Source organism: Morone saxatilis, unplaced genomic scaffold (genome assembly GCF_004916995.1).
Source record: "Morone saxatilis isolate NCDOM2014 unplaced genomic scaffold, NCSU_SB_2.0 Contig8, whole genome shotgun sequence".
Classification (NCBI taxonomy): Eukaryota; Metazoa; Chordata; class Actinopteri; family Moronidae; genus Morone; species Morone saxatilis.
In genome coordinates, this window is record NW_023340257.1 from 25522114 (window position 1) to 25536522 (window position 14409).

At 39.7% G+C, this 14409-nt stretch overlaps 1 protein-coding gene and 1 long non-coding RNA gene across 2 annotated transcripts; one reads left to right on the forward strand and one right to left on the reverse strand.

Annotated features, from left to right (window-relative positions):
- Positions 1–521: 521 nt before the first annotated feature.
- Positions 522–4495, reverse strand: LOC118341657. The gene is made up of 3 exons (XR_004797446.1): positions 4452–4495; positions 3146–3208; positions 522–3036 (listed from the first exon to the last, which is right to left on the reverse strand). It is a non-coding gene; the product is annotated as an uncharacterized LOC118341657 (long non-coding RNA).
- Positions 1268–14403, forward strand: LOC118341653 (cullin-5-like). Its single transcript, XM_035679968.1, has 19 exons — positions 1268–1291; positions 3650–3759; positions 5260–5359; positions 6277–6453; positions 6644–6785; positions 6966–7111; positions 7374–7454; positions 7950–8043; positions 8566–8696; positions 9062–9169; positions 9552–9616; positions 9755–9887; positions 9973–10104; positions 10378–10501; positions 11526–11701; positions 12165–12326; positions 12740–12858; positions 13127–13250; positions 14011–14403. The coding sequence occupies exons 1-19, from the start codon at positions 1268–1270 to the stop codon at positions 14161–14163; spliced, it is 2301 nt and encodes a 766-aa protein (XP_035535861.1). The 3' UTR covers positions 14164–14403.
- The last annotated feature ends 6 nt before the right edge of the window (positions 14404–14409 follow it).

Here is a 14409-nt window from a genome sequence, read left to right on the forward strand (position 1 = left end):
ATCGATATATCGCCCAGCCCTAACCTGTAACGCGTCTGTGCACCTGATTCTTGTTTCCTTTCTCAGCTTAACTCTTAATTGACTGCAGCACAGTGGAGCAACTTATATAACTGACTCACTTCTGTCAAAATAACTGAATCACTCAGTATTTTAAGTACTTTAAAACAGCAATGCAGAATGAAGGTCAGGGGGCTCCTTTAAGGGGTACCAGCAGACAACGAACACCACAATGCCACCAAAACAGAGGGCTACGGGAAGACAGCAGATGTGTAATAAATCTATTTCTTTCTGCATTACAGAATACATTACAGTAGTAAGTTTTTTAAAATCAGTTAAAACAGTATTTTTATAAAAAAGTAAATTAGGGTGTAATCTTATGGGACACATTGGACAGAAAAAATTAAAATGATTGGCAAAAATATAACAAACAAACACAAATGCCACAGAAACTTAATGAAAAGACAACACTGGCATCAAATAATCAGACACAACAATTTATTAATTGTTCCTGATCCCACTGACCACCAGAGGACAGTGTACCACATCCATACTGTAGACACCTGTATCACAAGTAAAGGCAGACAATGAGAATATTAACAGTTGAACAGTGAATGTGTGCAAAATAAAATGTTTGAACAGAAGTAAAATGTCAAAAACTGAACTTGGTCTACTGGAAAACTCTTACTGTTTGTTTTTATTTGATATAAATTCATTATATATTTAATGCCATACATTAAAGAACATGGGTAGATGGATAGCATTTTGTATTGTTTTGCCTCCTAAAGTCATTAAAATTTGTATTTATCTCACCACTAATTTCTTTTTTCTTTCCTGCTATTGTTGACAATGTATGTTACTGTCATTGTCAGCAACAGTAGCTGTGGACATCCAGACAAATCACAACATTACATTTTATGATCCCCTGAGGAATATATTTGCATTTAGAAAGGAAAGGAAATTTAAATTAAATCATGCTCAAAAGCTTTGCACAGTAGACTAATTACACTATGGTAGACTATGCAAATGTCTTGTGCAAATAAGTGTGAATAAGTGGTACAACTCCAGATGTAGATGATGTAGAGGCAGTGACTCTTTGTTTTTACTTGCGTACTAAATGCACATCCTTTAAAAAGAATGATGTAACGTTAGAAAACAGTGTCTATTAATTTATTGTGTTTTTATTCACAATAAAGTGAATTTCAGTGCGCAGGGTTACTATGACCTAATCCAGTCTCGCGAGATTCTGCGGGGTGATAAGTTGAAAAACATGGCGACGTCTAATTTGTTAAAGGTAAGAAGCACTTGAATATATGATATTTCCTATATTAGTGTGCAGATTTAAAGTGTTCGTTTTAATACATGCTGCAGCTGGACGTGTGCACTGTTATGGCACACACGCATGTGCACTAACAGTGTAAACATATTGAATAAATGCACAAATAGGTGCGTCTGAAGTCACAGTTGCCCCGGTGTCGTTGTTGAAGTCCGGTCCGGTGTCGGATTTATTTCTCTGAGCCTCGAAGAGAAGAACCAGTCCTCTGACCGACCACAAACATGTCTTCTTCCGTTATTATCACCCCAACCGGAGCCGGAGCCGGTACCACAATCCGGCTTCACGGCGGCGACGAACCAGAGCCGAATAAGATCCGTGTCAAGCCCTAAACCCGGTACCGGAGAGCACTGGAGAGCCCGGTTCGAGGGGGGGACTGACCCCACTTCCAGTCAACAGCTCTTTTATTTGTGGGTCTAATTGTTGCAGCCGGTAAAGATGAACCTATCGTCTCTGCCCGCAAGGCCCCGTTCAACATCACCTGGGACCGGTTCGTGTCGGTGCTGTCGGTTCGTGTCGGTGCTGTCGGTGCTGTGTGTGGACTGGGCTCGTTCAGGTGTCGTCTTTAACCCCCCGTGGAGCTGCACACTGACCTGCAGGTTGCTGATAAAGGAGCTGGCTGTTATTTTACTGGTGTTTTAGTTGATTATAGATGCTGAAATACAAAGTGAGATAAGATTTATTGATCCCTCTCTGGGGGAATTCACAGGCTGCAGCAGCCCCAGATAACAACACATTGGATTACAGAGCACACATTACATAAGAGGAGATAAAATACAAGATATAATAGAAAAATAAGATTTTTAGGTACAGATGTGATTGGTATGTGACATTGCACAGGTCACAGCAGGAGGTAGTGGAAATAAATGTATATGTATATGTGTATAATGTAGATTGCACAGGTAATCTAGGCTATAAATATACATATACATTATTTTTATATATATATATAATGTATATATAGTGTATATGTGTATGTCAGTGTATACCAGGTCCTGAGTTTCCATTAAGAATATCTCATCTCTCAGCGTTCCCCCGAGTCCCTGCCACTGAAAAACGCCCCCACATTGCTGCACTGTTGGATGAGCGGTGCCTTGTTTCCTCCTCCAATCATGATGTTTAGAATCGAAGCCAAACAGTTCAATCTTGGTTTCCAGAGAATCTTTTCTCACAGTCTGAGAGTCCTTGAGGGTTTTGCTTTAATGCGAGCTCCACGCAGGCTTCCCTCTGGCCACTCATTGATGTGAGTGTTGCTGACGGTTGTTCTTTTGGAAGTTTCTCCCATCTCCTCGCAGGATCTCTGGAGCTCAGTTAGAGTGATCTTCGTTTTTAGCTCAGTTTGGCCACGTTGCCATCTCCAGGAACAATCCTGGTTGTTACAAACCTCTTACATTTAAGAAGTATGGAGATCTGTGCCTCGACACAATCCCGCCGGGGAGCTCTGCTGGTAGTTCCTTCGACCTCATGGCTTAATGTTTGGCTCTGATATGCATTGTTAGCTGTGAAACCTCATATAGACAATGTGTGCTTTTCCAAATAATGTCCAATCAAATTCATTAGGCCACATATATCGACTTATCATACAATATATGTTTAGTGCCTGAACTCCTGGTCAGGCTGCTTCTGTCCTTTCAACGTCTGCTCTCTGTGTCTGAGCGTGTTTCCTTTCCTTCCACTGCAGATACGTGGTCGAGCTCAAATATGACCTATTATAATATCATTATATTAGTGGCAGAGAAAGGTCTTAAGATTACAATATTGTTTATTGCAATTATTTCTAGGACAATAAATCGGCCAACCAAAGTAGATATTTACCACAGTAGAGTCCAATCAGGGTGTAGACACATCTCAGAGGTGATCCAGAGAAATGGGAGGCACCTGTGTTAAGGGTCATATTGCACACTGAATGTCTGAATACTGAGTGCACCGTACATGAGTCCATTTAGAAAAATACTCTTTTAAAGTAATTTCTCTTCTTTTTCTTGTGTAACCCAACCAGTGATTCAATGCAAGGCTCCCACTTTACCAAAAGTGATTTAGTCTGGTACAACGTAATAATAGATGTGATCATAAGTCTGATATGAAAAGCACTGCTTAATTAAAACTTGCTTTTGTTAATATAAATTATTAAAACCTATTAAAAGCTATTCTATTGCAGTAACATTTGAAAATCTAATCTCAGCCTTTGGTCTAACGTCATTCTTTATGAACGTCTTTGTCTGCTCCTGCTTTCTCTCCCCCGACACCTCAATTCCTTTTGCTGTTTTTCATGCTTCCTGTGCTTCCTCCCACTCCACCCGTCCCATATCTCTCCTCCAGAACAAGGGGTCCCTGCAGTTTGAGGACAAATGGGATCTGATGCGGCCCATCGTTCTCAAGCTGCTCAGACAGGAGGCCGTCACCAAGCAACAGTGGTTCGACTTGTTCTCGTAAGAGATGCTCTCTGCCCCTTGGTATCTTCTGTCTTATTTGAAAAAGTGGTCCAATGCAGGGTCAGTGCAGCTGTTACTGCGTCTGCTTCAGATCCTGAAAACAGTTGCTTTACTTAACTGAATGGCACAACAGGCTGCTACTATTTTGGTGCATTTCAGCAGCACACACATGTAATTTAGCAACAGGTGTTGTGCTTTATATAATCCCCACACAATGTCATAAGCCTGTTGTGTCCCTTTCATAAACTGGGTTAGAAAAGTCTCTTGCTTGCGAAGCTTAACTGCCACAACTTGATGGACAGCCGCTCTTATAATAGAAAGTTACTTCAGCAGCCAGTTTTAAGTCTTATTTATGACCTTTAATGGTAGTCATTTTCTTCCCTGCTTTGATGTTTTCTCCATGAACTAGGATGTTGTGGTGTAACTTAACATACAAATTTGTGTTAAGACAAAAATTACAATGTTGGTAGATTGTTTTTTCTGCATCATATACTGGAAAAAACTGTTGTTATGTACAATCTGCAAGCTTCTGCATCTGTTAAATGTTTTTTGGGGGAGTTTTTTACTCAAATCAGGGTTAAAATGACAGATGTCACAGATGCTGTACCAATTGTAAAACCGTTGAGGCAAAATTATGATTTGTGATATTGAGATATATAAATACAATTGACTTCAGATGTCTGACTAACCTGATAGAAGAAGTGATCCAGAAGAGGAAGTTGGTGATTGCTCTCTTTGGTATTGAGAAAGAGGATGAGAAGAGGGGAACAGAAACATGGAGAGTTAATTACCATTTATAAGCTCCTCCAAGACCTCTGGAAAGACAGGTCACATTTCAAGAAGGGATATTTTTGCATGTCATGTGGGGATTTGAGACATGTTGAGTTAAGGCCCAGGAGAGTTTGAGTTACATTGTTTACAGGAGTCACACACAAAACCAGTGAAAATAAAAAGTTGTTGCAGGATTTAAGTATGTGTCTTATGCATTCATTACCAGGCAGCAGTTGGCAGTGTTGGTGTGTTTCCCTACAAACTCAGTTACACAAGGGAACAGCTCAGTCTGTCCGTGTTTGCAGTCCTCTCAGTGACCAGTGATGTTGGGTTGAAATTAAACCTCATTCTGAGATGGACACTACATTTCTCCGTGCTATTGCTTACATGCTGTTCTCCTCAGTGCCTTGATTGTGACATTTACATTTTAAAACTATTTTAAGCCTTCAACGACTTGAATTAAGTTTTTATGCTAAGAAACATCACAGCTGAACTGTATTTGTTGCCTGGTAACTAAAAATTATATTAGAAAGTACCATGACCTCCCAAAGCCATGTCGTTTTCTGTGGCAGCAGTCTGCATGGAAAGCTGCACCATCACCTTACTGAAAGTCACATGTGCTGTACTGTAAAGTGTAACAGGTAACATGCTCTCATTCACATTTAATCATGAACTTGAATGAACTTTAGTGATATCCTATTTCTTTTTTTATCCTTTTACATCCAGAGATGTCCATGCTGTGTGTTTATGGGATGATAAAGGTCCAGCAAAAATCCACCAAGCCCTCAAAGAGGACATCCTAGACTTCATCAAACAAGCACAGGCTGTGAGTACCGTGTAGTTTGTTTGAGTTGGTTGATTTTTTTATGGGTTTGTGTTGTTGTTTGTCTGTTTGTGTTGATCAAATAGAAATTAAATGTTCCAATTTAACATCCTGTGATTCAGTGTTTGTCAGATAATATAAAACCAGCAGCAGAATTTGATCTCTGTAAACGTTAAATAATTAAACTGATGTGAAAATGTATCCGTGGATCCTGAACAGGAGAGCATCCCTTACACTCACAACAGGCATTATTTAATTGTCTTTGTCTACAACACTGGCTTCCTGTTTTTGTTATTTGATTCTTATATGACAGCAACATTACATGTGTATAGCTAAGTACTGGAAGTATGGTTATTTAAGCATTTTGCAAAAGCTTGGCTAGTTTAAAACAGGTTTTATGAGATCTGCAGGAGGAGTCCTGTCCCTGAACAGCACTTCCTACGTGTATAGATGTTTATTTGACTTTACTTTTATAATAATTATCTACACTATGCTGTGACAAAGCAAGCAAGCAAGATTTCTGAGTGAAATTGTTTGGAAAATAAAGTTTTGTCGTAGTTTTGCACATCAGTAGTTGGTCTGTCCCTTAGGTTGCAGTAACTAAAATACAAGTGTAGGATAGATGGATTCTGGACAGATGGAGGATGGGCGACTGTTTTTAATGGTCACCCTCGTATGTTACATTTTTATTTTCTACAAACTTCAGAATTGGTCCCCTAGAACATCCTTAGTCTCGGACAAACTGAATGTTCTGGTCCGTTTTTAGATGCTGCTGTTCATTACCACATTGCTTTGGAGAGTGATAGATAAAGACATGTAGAGCAGAAAGGGAACAAAGCATCAGGGTGTTTCTTTATATTCAATTTATGGGTTGACCTGTACCCTCCTCTAACTTTTTCTTCTCTTTCTTGCCATGACAGCGGGTGCTGAGCCACCAGGACGACACGGCACTGCTAAAGGCCTACATCGTAGAGTGGAGGAAGTTCTTCACCCAGTGTGACATCCTGCCCAAACCCTTCTGTCAGCTGGAGATCACGCTGATGGGCAAACAGGGCAGCAACAAGAAAACAAACATGGAAGACAGCATTGTACGCAAGGTGAGAGGAAGAAGTGGATAGAGTGAAAGGTTTGTGTATGAGTGAATATGATTCAGCAGGCAGATGGAAGAAGTTTTGTTAAAAGCCCTTCATAAATAAATTGGACTTAACTGTTCTTGGAAGGCAAGAAATGGACTTTACCTATTTGATAAACCTGATGCACGTTTATTACTGCCCTTACTTTTTCTAGTTGATGCTGGACACGTGGAACGAGTCAATCTTTTCCAACATTAAGAGTCGCCTGCAGGACAGCGCCATGAAGCTGGTGCATGCTGAGAGACAAGGGGAGGCCTTCGACTCCCAGCTTGTTATAGGAGTACGAGAGTCATACGGTAAGACAGACAGAAATAAACACATGGGAGGGCACAATACAATAGTGATTTCAAATTTGTCATTTCAAATAAACTCTTAATTTTGCAGTTCTACGGTAAATATCTGGAAGGGGGATTGTAAGAAAAAACACTCCAGTTAATGACCACTTTTTGTCCCATTCTCTGTTCTTCTCTCACCAGTGAACCTGTGTTCGAACCCAGAGGACAAGCTGCAGATCTACAGGGATAACTTTGAGAAAGCGTACCTGGACTCCACAGAGAGGTTTTACAGAACGCAGGCACCGTCCTACCTGCAACAGAACGGCGTCCAGAACTACATGAAATATGTAAGTCACAATAATACTGATTTTTTCCAACTTGATTATAAGTCAAGGCTAGATAGCAATTGTGAATAGTTAGAAATAGAAAACATACAAACTGGCATATCTTGTTTTTTTGCAGAGCAGACAGACATGTTTTTCATCCTGATATAACATTGAGCTTAAATTTGTGGAAAAAATGTTGTTACCTTGGCTGTGTGAATGAGAGTATTCACATAACCTTGATTCTTTTAATCTGTGTTTTGTCTTGTTGTGTGTTACCTTGCAGGCAGATGCAAAGCTGAGAGAAGAGGAGAAAAGAGCACTTAGATATTTAGAGACACGTCGTGAATGTAACTCTGTTGGAGCAGTAAGTGCCTTTGACAGGATCTGAAGAGAATCAATACTAGCAATTTTATTTTTCGTGTTTATTGTCTGTTTGTTTAACAAATATTTCCCTCATGCCACCCTGAATTTATTTATTTGGAGGCAGTCATGCACTAACATGCACACACAGCCAGACCAGAGAGGCTGACTCCACTATATCTTTACATAGCAAATAGTTTTCGGCATGCAGTTACATTAATGTTTTTATTTGTGATAAACTATAATTAGTCAATAATATCAGCTTGTTTGTGTTGTGTATTGTTTGCGTTCTACGGCATAATTAATTAGTTCTTTTATTCTTTAAGAATAAGAGACTGAAGGTTTTGTACCAGATGCTTCTGTTCCTTTTCTGTTGATTTAGATTTAACAGCCCAATCACAAATAAACCAGGGTTGGTAAAAAGTCAGATGGACTCTTATGTCAGATCTTACTGGGTTTTTCAAGCATGAATAGAATTTGTGTCTGTGTGTTCTCACAGCTTATGGAGTGTTGTGTGAATGCTCTGGTGACCTCGTTCAAAGAGACCATCCTCGCTGAATGTCCAGGGATGATCAAACGCAACGAGACCGACAGTGAGTACTGCTGCACTGCTGCACATCAGTGGCATGTAGTTTTTTTTTTTATACGTAGCATGTTAAAGTGAGCCTTGTTTGTTTTAAGACACAAACTAATGTCTGCTAGAGGTAGTGGCATCAACATTCACTATTGCAGTCAGCTAGACTTTAATGGTCTTTTTCCCCATGACTTTTACTGTTTTAGCTTTGTTGACCTTTGTGTATTGCTGGGCAGTGCAGAATACCCACAGCGTTATAAGGCACCAGTTTAATAATGCTTTATAGTAGTAACAGTAGTAGTACAGTAGAGTAGTCATAGTTGTTGTATCTGATCAATATGGCTAAGAATAATGGGTAACAAAAGTCTGCTGGAAGAATGCTTAAGGCCAAATGTGGACTTAAGTACATTAGGACACTCTGGATTTCACTTACGCAGCTGTAAAGTCTATGAGTTTTAAGTGCAGGAAGTTTTGTATTCAGCCAGCTTTTTGTCCTGTGTCTAACACAGATTTTCTTCTCTTTCTTCTTCTCCCTGTGCAGAACTGCACTTGATGTTTTCACTGATGGACAAGGTTCCCAGCGGGATCGAGCCCATGCTGAAAGACCTAGAAGAACATATCGTCAATGCTGGACTAGCAGACATGGTGGCTGCTGCCGAGACTATCACTACTGTACGTGCACACCTTATATATGTGGTCGTGTTTAAACTTTAAAAGTATTTATGCTGCAAACGGAGAAGTATAAGAGACCATTCACAGTGCTATAGTGTTAAGAGGTGTTTCATTGTAGAATAATAATATCTATTGGACTAGATTACCTGCCTCATGAGTGACATCACCAGACTTGTTTTCTTAATAATATTACAATAATATTGTAAGTCAGATTATGTCTTCATAGTTATTTATAGTCAAAATGATACTGTGTGGTTTAAAGGTCCAGTGTGTAACATTTGGGAGGATCTATTGGCAGCAATGGAATAATACAGTGTTCACAACATGTACAGTAGTTTCAGATGTGTTTGTGTGTGTTTGTCCAGGACTCTGAGAAGTATGTGGAGCAGTTGTTGACTTTGTTTAACCGCTTCAGTAAACTGGTAAAGGAGGCCTTCCAGGACGACCCTCGCTTCCTCACAGCAAGAGATAAGGTCAGTTTTATCCTTTTTAACCTACATCTTTAAAAGTATTAATAACCAGCTAAATGAGAATAATTTAAATATTTTATAACTCCTCTGTGCTTAAGGCATTTGAGTCATCAGATTAATCTTTTTAAATCTTTAAAAAATTAAAGTGGAGACTTTTGAGAGTTGAGTTATGGTGACCGATGTTCACAATGAACATTTGAGTCTGTGTGTGTGTGTGAATGGGGGAAACTGTTATATTTTTTGTATTTTGTGACTGTGTATAGACTAAATGAATAATTGATTAATCAAAGACATAACCAACTGATTAATAGACGATGTTTGGTCCTACTTGTTTGGTCCTCTGTTATGACAGTGGTGGTAATGTTTTCTGTTTCTCAACACGCAGGCTTACAAGGCTGTTGTCAATGACGCCACAATCTTCAAGCTGGAGCTGCCTTTGAAACAGAAAGGGTGAGTGGAATTATCTGTTTTGTCCTATTGGAGCGTTATTGTCCCAAACTGACAATGCAGGATTATCTTTTACTTCGGTAAAACTTGTCACAATGTTGTGGTGTGTATGTGAATGTGTGTGTATCTCCATCCAACCAGTGTGGGTATGAAGACTCAACCTGAGTCAAAGTGTCCCGAGCTTCTGGCAAACTACTGTGACATGCTGCTGAGGAAAACTCCTCTCAGCAAGAAACTCACCTCAGAGGAAATCGAGCTCAAGCTCAAAGAAGTGGTGAGTCTCTGCCCTTTTTGTCTGGCTTTTTGTCTTTTTCCACTATTCTCACACTGATTTCGTCTTTGACCCTCTCTCCTTTCAGCTCTTGGTTTTGAAATATGTTCAGAATAAAGACGTGTTCATGCGTTACCACAAAGCTCACCTGACCAGGCGCCTGATTCTGGACATTTCAGCAGACAGCGAGATTGAAGAGAACATGGTAGAGTGGCTGAGAGTGAGTGACGCTTTTCTTAAATTATCACTCAGACATTCAGATTGACAATATGTACCAGCTTTGACATCTGACAGTTTTTGTTACTTTGTGCTATAGAAACATTTTGTTCTTTTAATGTATGTTCGGTAACAAACCCTAGCTAGAAGAATAATGTATGAAAATAGGTATGCAGTGAATGAATTTCTCCTTCGCATCAATGTCCTCTTTTTTCTTCATTTGTGTTGTTTGGTGTCCTGTGTTTGTGTGTTTGTGTGTCTGTTCGTGTGGTTGTAGGAAGTAGGAATGCCTGCCGATTATGTGAACAAGCTGGCCAGGATGTTTCAGGACATCAAGGTCTCAGAGGACCTCAATCAGGTCTTCAAAGAGATGCACAAACACAACAAGCTGGCACTGCCAGGTACCACCCCCCTCCTCACACACACACACACACACTCTCACACACTCACACTCTCTCTCTCTCCCTCCACTCACACACACACACAGGCACAAAACAAGCTGTCACTTAGTCTCTTAGACTCTTAGAAACAGAATCACTTTACATAAAACAACATAAACCAGATGGTGACAAGAGTACAAATCAGTAGAACATTAGCACTTTGCAGTAATGTGTCCCTTTCATACATTTTTCTTTCTATCACTTCTTTTATGCAGCAGACACCATAACCTGTGAGAACATGAACACGGCTACATTAGTGTAATAACACTGTTCAATCAGGGTTTTGATGTATTTTGAAATATTTGCATTTTAAACATTATTGAGAAACTAAATACAAGTCTGGTTTGAGTGAACAGAGCGGGATTTGGTATGGTATGAGGATATTTACCATTCACAGCTTTATTTTGGTGCATCTGTGTAACTAATAAAGACTAATGATACGATCATTGAAAGAATATCTATGGCTCATTGTCCACTGATAACAAGGTTGGCATTTGAATTCTTGGCATCTCCCATCTATGTTAAAGTGCCCTTGAACAAGACACTGAACCCTAATTGCTCCTGATGGATAGCCGGGTGTTCTGCATGGTAGCTCACTGCCAATGGTGTGTGTGTGTGTTTGTGAATGAGTGAATGAACGCCGAATTGAAAAGGGTTTTTGATAAAAGCACTTAAGCACATTTACGACTTTAACCTCGTCACTATAAATCATGCAAATGTAATTTTTTTTTTTCTTTCCAAAACCCCACGATGTCTTTCTCTCCTTTCTCTGATCCTCCATTCTCAAAATAGCTCCACAGTTGAAAGTCTTTGGTAAATGAACACTAACAACACTAAATTCAGTAAATTGTAAATCTCTTCATCAGTTTAAGTGCACACACTGTTGCACAGATAAAACTTCTCAAACATCAATGTTGCTCTTGAAGAAAGAATATATTTTAAAGCTGTACTTTATCAGAGTTCATCTCCCCCTTTCCCTTTGCAGCGGACAGTGTGAACATTAAGATCCTGAATGCCGGAGCTTGGTCACGTAGCAGTGAGAAGGTTTTTGTCTCTCTGCCCACGGAGCTGGAGGACCTGATCCCTGAAGTGGAAGACTTCTACAAGAGGAATCACAGCGGTCGCAAACTCCACTGGCATCACCTCATGTCCAACGGCATTGTGAGTGAGCTATAAAAGTAGAACATTCAGCGTTCCTGTTACCATAAAGAGCTAGCCATCAGAATCTCATGGAGTTAAAATACTGTTTTTTCACTCCTGGAATATAGGAATTGTTTTTGATAATTATTAGGATAAATGTTCCTTTTGTTCATGTAATCTCTCCTTCAATTTCTCCTTAATCTTCTATTACTTCACTCCTCTTCATTGTGTCTTTTCTTCTTGTCTGTTGTCTTTTTCTCATCCACAACTGTTCAGCTACCTTAAAAGCAGTGGCAGCATTATAGTGAAGCTGAACTTAATGAATTGAAGAACAAGATGGGAGGGAGCGAGAAGTAATTTTAGATGTTGTCTTGAGTATTTTCTATAATGTATTCTTTTCAGCAGTTGTCAGGTTTTCAAACCAAACAAAACTGTGTTTCCATTTCGCCAGTGAGAGGACACAACTCATCTTATCTGCTTTCAGATCACCTTTAAAAATGAGGTGGGTCAGTACGACCTGGAGGTGACGACGTTCCAGCTGGCAGTGTTGTTTGCCTGGAACCAGCGACCCAGAGAGAGAATCAGCTTTGAGAACCTCAAACTGGCCACAGAGCTGCCTGATGCAGAGCTACGCCGGACACTCTGGGTCAGACCAAAGAAACGCTTTAAACACTTGATTTAAATCCGTCTATTACAGTACAGGCAGGTCACTGCAGAGTTTATCCAGCAGAGTGCGCTGTGATTTACAATACTGTAACAAGCAGCTCTCAGCAGTGTCAGGTAGAATTGGTTGACAATGTATGTTAAATTATTTAACATGTAAAAGTATATTTAACTTAAATGTTCTTTAATAAAGTTATCTGTTTAAGAAAGCAGCCTTCTGAGTAGCCGTCATATCAGGGCACAAGCTATTTAAAATTGTTATCTGTCTCAAAAATTACATATTGATACAGCTCTAGTAGCATCTGTAGGAAGGGAGCAAACACATGTTTGCAGTATTTATGACTTACTGATGATAAAATATTAAAATGTACTTTCTCTTCTCTCCTCTCTGTGCAGTCTCTGGTTGCCTTCCCCAAGCTGAAGAGACAGGTGCTGTCTTATGACCCTCCAGTTAGCTCGCCCAAAGACTTCACAGACAGCACGCTCTTTTACGTCAACCAGGAGTTCTCACTCATGTAAGTTATGGTCTTTCTGGATATTAGATGTTATATACTTCCTGTCTCTTTTGTTTTTTTCTCCTAAGAACTTGTGATACCGTGGAATGTGGAAGTTTGGGTTAGGGTTACAAGAGATGTAGTGTATATGCAAAAGGTGTCAATATTACAACCGACACTGATATACAAAGTAAAGTAATTAAATTTGACATTTGGAATATATACACTTCACTATAAATGACTGTTAAGACTGTTAATGTCTGTGTCTCTGTGTCTGTTATTCTCTCAGCAAAAACTCCAAAGTCCAGAAGCGGGGAAAGATCAATCTGATTGGTCGGCTGCAGCTGACCACAGAGCGAATGAGAGAAGAGGAGAATGAAGGAATTGTTCAGCTCAGAATACTCAGAACTCAGGTATGAAAATATAATACTCACATTGTCTCTGAGGGTTAAGAAGTAGATGTTGGGCAGTCGAGGAAATGGAAGGAGAGTTCGACTTGTAGCTGAAGTCTAAACCTAAATTTTGTTATTGATGTTGTTGACTTTTTGTTCATCTCATCATCTTTGTTTCTTTGAAGGTTGTATCTTTACTGCTAAAGTTAAAGATGATGGAGTTGGTGGTTTCACTCTTTTTTTTCTAAAGAGGCAGACCGACTGTAGCCTAAAGGTAGAAAACATGTTAATTCTGTATTTTGTTCTCTTGAAACCAAGGACCCTATTTCTATGGTGAGACACCACCCTGAGCGAGCATAATATTGTATGAAAACCTTCTTAAATTCTTGCAACCACCTGCAAGACAGATGTGTGGATAAATCTACAGCCTTTGTTTTTAGAAGTGCTTCACTGGAGTTTAACTGAAATAAATCACACCAAGCTGCTACAAAAGAACCTCACGCACCTCTACACACATCAGACTGGTTGGTTATAACTCAGTATTCTGCTGTTTATGTAGGAGACATCACATTGTCTCATCAATCGTGGGCATCATTTCAGGTTTTATTCCTGAACTAGAACGCTGTTGTGTCACATCAGGGATACGATGTGACTATTTATGATGTGAGACACAGTAGAATTCCAACTGAAATAGGGTTTGTTTGACGCAAGCATATAGATGGGTTTACCAAACAATTTAAACAATAAAACTGTAATATTATCTTTTCTTTTTTTCATTCAGGAGGCCATCATCCAAATCATGAAGATGAGGAAGAGGATCAGCAACGCCCAGCTGCAGACGGAGCTGGTGGAGATCCTGAAGAACATGTTTCTGCCTCAGAAGAAGATGATCAAGGAGCAGATCGAGTGGCTCATTCGAAACACAAATACATAAGAGGGACGAGGCAGACATCAACACCTTCATCTACATGGCATAGGCAGCAAGAAAAGGAGGGAGTGCTATCTTGCTCCATTTTTTACTCCAGGCCTGCGACTGGCGCTTTAAAAACCTGAAGGAGGAGAGGGACGAAGAACAAAAAAGGATGTGTTTAAAGAAAAGGAGAGGGGTGATGATAGGTTGGGAGTGCGTTGAAGGACGAGGAAGAGCATTTTCAACAAAAGTGTGGATATTTTTTGTGTT